Source organism: Pteropus medius, unplaced genomic scaffold, assembly GCF_902729225.1.
Source record: "Pteropus medius unplaced genomic scaffold, Ma_sr-lr_union100, whole genome shotgun sequence".
Classification (NCBI taxonomy): Eukaryota; Metazoa; Chordata; class Mammalia; order Chiroptera; family Pteropodidae; genus Pteropus; species Pteropus medius.
In genome coordinates this window covers 35,620,872-35,632,545 of record NW_024354875.1, presented here as the reverse complement: position 1 = coordinate 35,632,545, position 11,674 = coordinate 35,620,872, and the positions used below count along the sequence as shown (strand labels likewise).

General features: G+C 44.3%; 1 protein-coding gene across 1 annotated transcript; it reads left to right on the top strand.

Annotated features, from left to right (window-relative positions):
* The first annotated feature begins 5,451 nt into the window (after positions 1-5,451).
* On the top strand, positions 5,452-7,789 carry LOC120597034 (uncharacterized). The gene is made up of 2 exons (XM_039855680.1): positions 5,452-5,741; positions 7,017-7,789. The coding sequence occupies exons 1-2, from the start codon at positions 5,629-5,631 to the stop codon at positions 7,534-7,536; spliced, it is 633 nt and encodes a 210-aa protein (XP_039711614.1). The 5' UTR covers positions 5,452-5,628; the 3' UTR covers positions 7,537-7,789.
* The last annotated feature ends 3,885 nt before the right edge of the window (positions 7,790-11,674 follow it).

Genomic DNA, 11,674 nt, shown 5'->3' with positions numbered 1-11,674 from the left:
ACTCGAGAAATCTAAGACCCTGGAAGTTCACATGTCACAAACGAATTAGCAGCAAAGCCAACACTAGGGTGAATCTCTGATTTGCAGTCCAGTGTTCTTCTCCCAAATAGCCTACCTGGACAGATGAAAACAATCATTAAATCACCTTTCAGCTTTCCTTACTCCAGAGTAGCTAATTCAAATCATTGTGGTATTTCATGATGTCAATTTTCTCCAACAAGTTGTAGCTCGACAGATACTCAAATATTTGTAGATGTAAAATGTCAAAAACAAAACCAATAAGGAGGAATTGAAAGAGCTAAACCCTTCCAACCAGTTACTTCTGGCGGTGTCAAATCATTGAGGAGGAACCAGCTTTGTCCTTGGGGCTCTAGAGAGCCAAGGCTGACCTTGGCAATTGGAGGGTCTCAAGAGAGGCCCTTACCTGGGAAATCGTACTTTGTCAGCACCTTTCATCCCTTTATCAGTTTTCAATATTTACTGAATTGCATCTGTATCAAATTTAAAACTAGGCCTAAAGCAAACTCTATCTGGTATGTTAGAGGACATCAAGTGAATCATCATTTTTCTTTGTTTAATTTTACCCTTGCTGGCTTTTTGAATAAATCCAATTGTAAAAAGAAAAAGGAAAAAAAGTAAATAGTTTTTACCTCATAAGGTTACTGCAAAAAATAAATGAAATAACTCATATAAAGCAATTAACACAACAAGAGCAAAGAGTTCAATAAAGGCATATGATGATGCTAATGATGATATACACATGACTTCTTGACATAGGCAAGGTATCTGAGTTCATTTGCTTATTTTAATATTATACAGGGGTAGAATGAGGTATTTTTATAGAGATGGAACGGTCCTGTATCTTGATTGTGGCAGTGGTTTATGCATCTACATCTGTGATAAAATTGCATAAAGTTACACACAGATTCCTTAGGATAAGTAAAACAGATGAAATCTAAAGAAATTCCCTGGATTGTAGAAATATGAATTTCTTGGTTTTGACATTGTGTTCTAGTTATATAAAATGTTACCATTGGGGAAAACTGGATGAAGGTACCTTTCTGTACTATTTTTCTGTGGATCTATAATTATTTAAAAATAAAAAAAGTTTTTTAAAAAGGATTCATGGTTTCCCCATATTTTTGTAACCTCTGAAAGATTTTATTAAAAATTGTAGATGTTTTTACGTTTTCTCATTTATTGAAAAAAATCTTAAAAGAAAGTGCTTCACCTCTTCTTGGAGATTACTGTTATTAAAATGAAAACCATTTCTGCCAGTAACTGTGGTTTCAAGAGTTTGAGACATTTATGCAAATGACTGCTTTGTAATACCACTCATTAAAAAATAATCTACCTTTAACTACGCATTATAAATGTTGACATTTAAAATATTGCTGAGCAGCTGCCAACTTTTAAAATTAGAATAAAATCAAAGTGGCCATTATCTAAGAAAAGAAAACCAAGCACAAGTCTACAACACCATAAAGAAAACAGACTAAAAGCTCCAATATGTTCTTAAGAAAAAATTATGTATCTGCCTATCCCCAAATAATATATTTAGCTCTTAATTATGAAGAATCTACCATTCTGTGCATTCACAGAGAGACAGAAAGGTCAATCTTTATCTGCTTCTAAAGGAAATTTTTTCTGGAAAAAGCTACTCCGCAGAATGAAGGGACTAATTTATGTTTAGCCACTAGGTGTCAGTGTTGCTGGTGGCGTGGCTAGTAAGGAGGGGGAGGGGAAATAGAAAGCACTCCGGAGATTTTGGGGGTTGTGAAATTTTTTTTTCCAACATGAAATTCCCACATTACTACCCTTCTCCCTCTCTGTGTCCAGAGAGATGACGTGGAAAAGAAATAGAGAAATATAAAGATACAGCTCTTGGAGAGTCGCTGTACTCACAAGCCATCACAGCCACCTTAGGAAACGGGGAGTATGTGGCTATCTATGGAGCTATAATACTCAAAAAAATTGACTATTAAAGACAAGCCCATTTTAATAATTCCCTAACCACATAGCAGGAAATCAGAGAAACGTCCATTACTTCACGTTAGAGAGAGAAGCACTCCTTAGTCATGTCTGCCTGGTGATGAAAAAATCAGATGAATAATTTATATCGCAAAGCAGAGTAAGGGTCAGCGTATGTGTGAAGGGGATTTGAGGAAGGAGCTGTGGCAGCGCGTCAGAAACATCATCCAGGAGGCCACAAACAAAGCCAGTCGGAAGAGTCTCAGGACCTCGAATGGGATTTTTTTTTTTTTCAGCAACTGTCAGTGAGGTCTAATTGAATTCTGGACTTGGCTATAAGATATGGGAATTTTTCAAAGTCCATGGAAACATCAAACAATGAAAAAGAGATTTTCCTGGTGTTGTACTTGGCACAGACCCCAACGATAACAAGTTGGGTGGTGCCTGACTGGTCTCTGGAGGGAGATCATTCTTTTCTTCAAAAAATCCCAGGCCTGCCACCAGGCCTCAGGGTCAAGGGCCTGTACTGGGGACCCAGCCACATACCCAGGATCTGTGGACAGGGCTGGGTTCATTGGCAGAGGCCTGCAAAGGAAGCTGCTGTGTGCCAGTGCTATTTCAAGCAAGCGTCTCTAGCTGGAGCTGTTATTCTCTTTCACTTTCCTGAGGGGGAAAAAATAAAGTTTAAGAAAACTAAGGAGTTGGGATGGAAGGGAGGTTGAAGAAGCGAGCCCAAATAAGGGGAAGAAACCCCTAATGAGCGTCCAGAGGAGAACTTTTTTGAATCGAGTAAGAAGATGAACCACGTAACTCCAAACTTTTCATACTTGAAAATGTTTCCTTGCTTATTTATGTTATAAACGAATGCATTAAATGGTCATTTCTGTCTTCTGCTTTAAACATTTCTCAGGGCAGTACCAGTGGCTTACTCTTAACCACATTCACTGGAGGCAAGGTAGTGGGATAATCATTTATTAATGAAAAAAATGAAGAAAATAGGAGGTAAGCAACTAACATGGAGTGCTAACCATGTACTAGGTATTATTCTCAGTGCTTTCTGGATATCAACTCATCTAATCATCGAACAACACTATGAAGCAGCAATTATTATTATTCTCATGATAGGTAAGGAAATTGAGGCAGAAAGAGGTCAGATAGCTTGCTTAAGGTCACAGAGCCTCTAAGTCTGCCTCCAGGGTCACTCAGCAAAGCAGCCACAAAATCAGCACCCAGTCTCTCTTTATTAGACCTTTTACCACCTTGTGACCTATGATATGTCTCCACCAAAGTCAAAATACTATCCGTTAAGACCCAGAAAATGTTTGTACAGTGAGATTTCTCTACTTGCTACATTCTGGCAAAGCAGTACACCAAAGGATGGAATGCATAGTGAGAGTTGCCTACCCTTACAGTCATACCTGTTGTGGCTCACAGGTTCAAACACTACTTGAAGTAAGCCCTTGAGACGTCTCTGGATCAACTTATGTTCACATTTCCACATAATACCTAGTCAGGGTCCACTAGCTGTATGAGACTGTACACCATCCTTTCACTGTAATTTACGTGACACATACACACACACTAAGCTTTAGCCAAAATAAGTTCATGCCAATTGTATAACTGTACTCAAAATAGCTGAAGCTACATAAAATGCCTTTTGGGCACTGACTTGGAGGGGGAGGGGAAGAAACAAAGAAAACACATGTGTGTCCCCTAATAACCCTGGTAGCAACACTGAGGCTAAGGAATAGTTTGCTAGTCCAGCAACAGTATTGCAATTTGCCACTAAGAGATGTGAGGAGGCCAGTTTCTCAGTTGGAACAAAGCCACTATTAGCAGATAGCTCCCTCTTGAAAATCAAATAAAGTCAAACCAGAAGAAGCAGTCCCAAGAAATAAACACAGAGGAAGCATTTACTCTTGAAAATAAAAAGGAGTATCAGAGCACAGTCAAAGATTTTGTGAAGTTTCTTATTATATTACTTTTAGGATAGACACTAAGCATGAACAATGCAATCGTCTGTCAGATTTCTCACTCCTATTACGCTTCTAATGAGCCAGGGTTATTTCACTTCCAATGATTTGCCTAGGAAGCCAATTACACAACCAGACTTAAGGGGACTTTAGAACTAAACCGTCTTTAAGTGACCAAAGAAACTTAACTTTAAAATTATACATATCCAGATACAAATTCCACATTATTACCTGGAACGTATCATAGAAAAGGAAAAATAAAAAAGTAAACAGAAATGTTTATTAAGATAATTGCATTTGAATGTAATTTCGGAAAAATAAATTCTTTCGTATTTATGAAACCTAATTATAATAAACATTTAATTGTCAATCTATCAGAAGTAATTTTTCATTAATAACCACAGTTTATAGTTTTAACAAATATTGTTGGACTCTGCTATGGACTGAACTGTGACTCCCTAAAATTCATACATTGAGGTCCCAATGTATTTGGAGACAGGGCTTTTAGGAGGTAATTAAGGTTAAATGAGGTCATAACAGGGTTCTAATTTGATAGGATTGGTGACCTTATAAGAAGAGGCCTTATAGGATCTCTCGCTCTCTCTCTCTCTCTCTCTCTCTCTCTCTCTCTCTCTCTGTCTCTATCTCTATCTCTATCTGTATCTCTGTCTCTCTCTCTCCACTCACACCTCAAAGAAAGGCCATACTAGGACACAGCGAGAAGGTGGTCTTTTACAAACCAGGAAAAGATCTTTACCAAAAATGCATATGCCAGAACTTAATCTGGAACTTTTGCCCTTCAGGACTGTGAGAGATAAATTTCTGTTGTTTAAAACACTGTATGGTCATTTGTTATGGGAGTCTGAGCAGACTAATACGGGCTCCTACTCTGAGTCAAAGATATTACGAGGACTGGTCTGCAGTGGTGTTCAGCTCAGATGTGGCACTTGACCTCTTGGAGCTTAAGGTCTGGTTGGGTGACAGAAATTAAACAATTAATCATAAAAATAAGTGTATAATTATCCTTTATAACAATTGAAATAAAAAGATAAAGAGTCATTTGAAAGAATGTAAGAGGAATTCAATTTAGTTTGGGAAGTCAAAGAAATGACATTTAATCTGAACCTTCGAAATGAGCAAAAAATTAGATTAAAGAGGGATTTTCATTCAAAAGGCTAATCAGCTCTGTTCTGCTTCTGTAAATATGCTCGCTGCATGGGCTGTACTCGAAATTGACTAAAGACTCACCTTCCCTTTTGTTTGATCTGTCTAAACAGCAAACGTAACTGTTTGTACCTCCTAGCAACTTCTGCAGTTTGAAACACTTTGTAACTGCCAGTAACCCATAGCAACTCCTGCCCTTTGTAACAGTCTGAGGACAAATTAACCAATCAGCCGCTGCCAAAAAGGGTCTGTATAAGGAATGTTGCAACTGAGCTCCAGGCCCAGATCTTCAGAGTGCTAGCTCCTCAGGACTGCCCACTAATAAACCTGAGTTCTCCAACACTCTGAGTACTGCTGGGTTTCTCGCCAGACTAATTTTGGATCTTTTCTGCAACATTTCTGGAGGCCCCAGCGAGATTCCAACCATGCCGGCCCTTTGAGCCACTGGACCGGTGGCTTGGCCAGGCTGGGGCAGAGGGGCTCCGAGACAAATGAGGAGGCGTGCTAAGTATCAGGCGTGATGAGTATTTCAGGTTCTCTTTCGGACCGGCACCCTGACTCCCAGATGGCTGAGCCCCCAACCAGACTCATAGGAGGGACGGACCAACACACCAGCAAAGGCCATGGGATAAGGTAAGGTCCCAGGATCAGCCCCCAGTCAGGTCCCGTCTCCAGATGGAAGAGGAGCTTGATCACCTCCTAGTCTTCAGTTAGAAGACATTGGTCAGGGTCTTCCCAGTGGGGAATACATCAGAGTCTCCAAAAGAGGGAGGAGTCATCTGGGTCTCCCCATTGGGGGTGATGTCAGGTTAGGGCCTTCCAAAATGGAGGAGGCAATATTTTAACCTGATGTATCAATGAGTGAATGAATGAGCGGCTTGGCCAGCTTGATCGTTCAGGTACGAGTTGGTGGCTCCACAGCTGGGCACTCTTAAGGTTCCCTAAAGGCTACATAGTCTGTGTGGGCTCATTCTGCAGTTACATGGTATACAGCATATGGTCCAGGGCAGCATTGGACTAGTGTCTGATCTTGAGTCACAAAGCTGAGTCCACTACAGCTAAGCGTCACCTAAGCTCCTTCGGGACACAGCCAGATGAGCATCTGAATGGTCTTCTCTTTGGAGGGGGCACGCACCCTTCTTTACCTTTGCGTCACCATCACAGGGTGGAATGTGTTTGGTTAACACTGGGCAAAGGGAGGCCCAACCACCCTCCAGAGAATAACCAAGCGCCCTCTACAGGTTAAGAGGAGCAGCTGCTTACACTCCACAGGATAGGTTAAGGAATGGTGGGAGGCTGCATGGAAGAGAGTGAGTGCTGAATAACTGAAACGTAGCCTTGCCAAGAAGCGAGAGTTGAGCCGCAGTCCGTGGTTCCATGGTGAACCTCAGATGGCTTAAGGTGGAATCACTGGATCTCCATGAGGAATCTACTCCAGTGATCCGGGTCGGGCGTTTATACCGACCCACCAGTGCTAAGAGGCACCTGAAATATCTCCGTGAGGGTGCGGCTGGAGACAAGCAAAGCGAGTGACGTCCCCTCCAAAGTTTCCCCAATCCTATCCCCCAACCCTCCATGTGGTGTGATTGTTGTCTGTCGTGGGAGGCCTGGGGGGAGGTTCCTCTAAGCCAACTGTCTTAAATTGTATGTTGAAAAATTTTAAGACAGTTTTCTCAGAGGATTACAGGGTCAAGCTGACCCTGGGAAAGCTTCATACTCTTTGTGAGCTTGAACAGCCTGTCTTCAGGTAGGATGGCCTTTGAAAGGGACCCTAGACCTCCCCACTGTGAGAGCTGTGTGCCAGGTAGTAACAGGGAACCCTGGACATCCAGACCAGTTTCCGTACGTGGACTCATGGTTGCAAATCGCTACTATAGTATCCCATTAACTATGGTTTTGCACGAATAGGTACTTGTGGCCTGACCGATTCGGAGAAAGGACAAGGAAGAGCCAGCAAAATTCATTCACCAAGGGGACTCCGAGGAAGAACCTATCTTCCCACCGCCGTACTTCCCAGCAGCTCCGCCAATCCCTGCACAGCCACTCTACCCACAATTGCCAAACAGCCCTCCACCATGAGTGCCTTCACCGCCCCAACAGCCCAAGCGACCACCAAGCCCGAGTCCATGGCACCTTCGCTCGGCCATGCAACCAGCTCAGCAATCTACAACCCTTCAGATATGCCCCTCTGAGAGGCTCGAGGTCCCTTGAGATTGGAGAGAATGGCACACTCCAGCCGGGCCTCCCTGTCCTCTACTATCAGCCATTCAACACAACTGACCTCCTCAACTGGAAACAGCACACTATGCCTTATTCGGAGAAACCCCAGGTGATGATTGATCTGCTCGAGTCCATCTTCCAAACTCATCAGCTTACCTGGGATGATTGCCATAAACTCCTCCTAACTCTCTTCAACACAGAAGAATGATGCCACATTCTGTCAGAAGCACAGGAATGGCTTCAAAGACAAGTATCAGACGGTGTACTAGACCCTGTAGCATGGGCCTCAGGGGCTGTGCCAGACGCCAAGCTCAATTGGGACTTCAAGTTTCTACATAGAAGAGAGTCTCTCGATAGGTACCAGCAGGCCATACTGCAAGGGGTAAAAGCTGGGATTAGGAAGCCAATCGACATGTCAAAAATGGCAGAAGTACTCCAGAAGCCACATAAGTTGCCCACAGAGTTCTATGAGAGACTGTGCGAGGCGTTCTGTGTGTATACCCCTTTTAACCCTGAAGCATGAGAGAACCAGCGCATGGTCAATGCGGCATTTGTGGCTCAATCCTTCACTGACCTCTGCCACAAGCTTCAAAAATTAGAGGGCTTTGCTGGGATGAACGCCACCCAGCTACTGGAGGTCGCAAACAAGGTGTTTGTAAACTGTGATCAGGAGGCCCAAAAGGTAGCTGACAAATGGATGAAACAGGTGTCCGTGCTGGCAGCTGCATTAGGGAACCCGGGTCCAGTACAACAGGCTGCTCCTCCACAGAAGAGAGAAACCAAAAGGAGACTCCTACTTCACTGTGACCAATGCACCTACTGCAAAGAGACTGGCCATTGGAGAAACGAGTGCCCTCATCGTAGGAAAACGTCTGAATGGCCAAATAGTTCAATCAACCTCATAAAAGAAAGTACCAGCCTGAGCCAGTCATCCAAGAGCTGATTGGCCAGGCTGAAGAACAATCAGACTAGGAACAACCAGGCTCCCTGATCTTAGTCCCCCAGGATCCTATGGTCACATTAGAAGTAGGGGGCCAATCAATGATTTTCATGGTGGACACTGGGGCTGAATGCTCTGTGGTAACCACACTCGTGGCTCCCCTCACAATCGAACAGCAACTATCGCTGGGGCCCCGGGGGACTGAGTCACCTGCTCGTTCTGTGAAGCCCGCTCATATCGGTTAGGGGGCCACCTAGTGACTCATGAGTTCCTGTACCTACCAGAGTGCCCCATCCCCCTTTTGGGTAGAGACTTATTAACAAAGCTTGGAGCACAGATCACCTTTACCCTAGGGAAGCCCACCAGCCTCACACTGAGGAGCCAGCCAGCTCTAATGATGGCTGTGACTGTGCCCAGGGAGGACAAATGGCGTCTTTATTCTCTGGGAGGAAAACAAATAAATCCAACCAGTCTGCTAGAAGAGTTCCCTGCTGTCTGGGCAGAAAAAGGGGCCCCAGGTCTAGCCGAAAATCATGCACCTATTGTGGTAGACCTGAAACCAAGAGCCTCCCCTGTCACACAAAGGCAATATCCAGTGCCACGGGAAGCATGCCTAGGAATTCGGGACCATATCCAGTGTTTACGCGATACCAGAACCCTAGTCGAGTTTCAGTCACCTTGGAACACTCTGCTCTTTTTGGTCAAGAAACCTGGAGGGAACAACTACCACCCCATCTAGGACCGTCCTACCTTCAACAAGGCAGTGGTCACCAGTCATCCAGTAGTCTCGAACCCGTATACCCTCCTGAGTCTCTTACCTGCTCAAGCAAACTGTTTCACATGCCTTGACCTTAAAGACGCCTTTTTCAGTCTCCGGTTATCATTGGCCAGCCAGCCTTTGTTCGCCTTTGAGTGAGAAGACCCACGCACCAGGAAAAAAATGCAACTGACCTGAACTCAACTGCCACAGGACTTCAAGAACTCACCCACCCTGTTTGGTGAAGCACTGGCCACAGATCTGGATGCCTTCCCTGGAGAGAGTTTGAACTGCACTCTACTCCAGTACGTAAATGACCTGCTGCTAGCTAGCCCCACCCAAGGACTGTTGGAAAGGTACTGGAGCCTTATTGGCCCTGCTCTCTACCATGGTGTCATGGAAGAAAGCAAACAAGAGGTCAGATACCTTGGGTTCATCATCTCAGAAGGACATCGGGCACTTGGACATGAAAGGAAACTGGCCATCTGCTCAATATCTCAGCCAAACACCAAGCGAGGAGTCCATGAATTCCTAGGGGCTGCCAGATTCTGTCGGATCTGAATACCAGGTTTCTCTGAGATTGCCAAGCCACTGTATGAGGCCACAGCTGAGTCTAGTAAAGACCCCCTGGAATGGGGCTCCAAACAAGAAAAAGCTTAGAGAAATAAAGACTGTTAACCAGAGCCCCAGCATTAGGACTACCGGATGTGACACAGGACTTTAACCTCTTTGTACATGAGAAGAATCACACTGCACTGGGAGTCCTCACACAAACAGTCGGGCCATGGCAGTGCCCGATTGCGTATTTGACCAAAAGGCTAGATCAGGTGGCTGCGGGATGGCCACCATGTCTCCGGGCCTTAGCTGCCATGGTAATCCTGGTCAGAGAAGCAGACAAACTTACACTGAGACAAAATATAAATGGAAAGTTCTCCTATGCTGTAACTGCATTAATGAATAATCAAGGACATAAGGGGCTGACCAGTGCCAGAATAACTCATTATCAGGGACCGCTTTGTGAAAATCCATGAGTCTGCCTCAAAACTGTATGTACATTGAACCCTGCTACATTTCTGCCCACTGTGGAGGGGCCTCCCAACCATGATTGTGCAGAGGCCACTCTTTCAACCAAAGTTCAACTGTCAAAACTGTAATATAAAGGAAGGCATGGTCCCTAACCCTTTCCATGCCATCCCAGCTATTAGCACATTCTGGGAAAACCTCAACTCCACTAGCCCCAGGAGTTGGAAAGTGCCAGATGGGCTCTTTTGGATTTGTGGGAAGAGGGCTTATACCCAACTCCCAGCAAAACAGAAGAGAAGTTGCACCATCAGGATCATTCAACCTGACTTCTTCCTCCTACCAGACAAAGGAGGAAATGAGATAGGTGTTCCCTTATATCAAGACTTAAAAGCCAGGAGACTAAGAGGTCACTTGAAGTAGGGGGCAACAGACATGGGGAGAAAATGAATGGCCACCCCACCATATCATCGAATACTATGGCCCCACAACTTGGGCCCAAGACGGGAGCTGGGGTTACCGAATCCCCATATACATGCTTAATCGAATTATCAGATTACAAGCCATGTTAGAGATCATTACTAACCAGATGGTCTCAGCCCTAGAACTCTTGACCACACAACAGTCTCAGATGCGTATGGCAATATATCAAAACCATTTAGCTTTAGACTACTTGCTAGCAGAAGAAGGGGGAGTATGCGGGAAGTTTAACTGATCCGATTGCTGTCTCCAAATAGACGACAACAGCCAGGCTGTAACCGATATAGCTACTAATACTAGAAAAATAGCTTAGTACCCATACAGAGTTGGATAGGATGGGACCCTAATAACCTCTTTGGAGGACTGTTCTCTACCTTTAGGGGGCTTTAAGAACTTAGTTGGAATAGGACGCCTCTTCCTTGGGGCCTGCCTCCTTCTCCCTTGCCTGTTGTCTCTTGTTGTCCAGTCAATTACCTCCCTCATAGAGGCTATAGTAGAGAGAAAGATTGCAGCAAAGATCCTTACGCTGTGGAATTACCAGCCCCTGGCCCAGGAAGTTCAAGAGTTTGATGCCCTATAAGAATTTAAACGGGCATGAAAAGCGGGGAATGAAGAGAAATTTTCATTGAAAAGGCTAATCAGCTCTCTGTTCTGCTTCTGTAGATGTGCTTGCTGCATGGACTGTACTCGAAATTGACTAAAGACTCACCTTCCCTTTTGTTTGATCATCCAAGCAACAAATGTCACTGTTTGTACCCCCTAGCAACTACCACGCTTTGTAACACTTTGTAACTGCCAGTAACCCATAGCAACTCCTGCCCTTTGTAACGCAATGTAACTACTGGCAACCATAGCAACTCCCACCACTTTGTAACGGTCTGAGGACAAATTAACCAATCAGCAGGTGCCAAAATGGGTCTATATAAGGAATGTTGCAACTGAGCTCCAGGCCCAGATCTTCAGAGCGCTAGCTCCTCTGGGACCGCCTGCATAATAAACCTGAGTTCTCCACCTCTCCGAGTGCTGCTTTGTTTCTCGCCAGACTAATTTTGGATCTTTTCTGCAACAAGATGATGAAAAAATAGAAAGTTCTGGATGAAGAAAACAGTATGTGCAAAGGCCCTGAGGAAGGATATAGAATGCTAATGT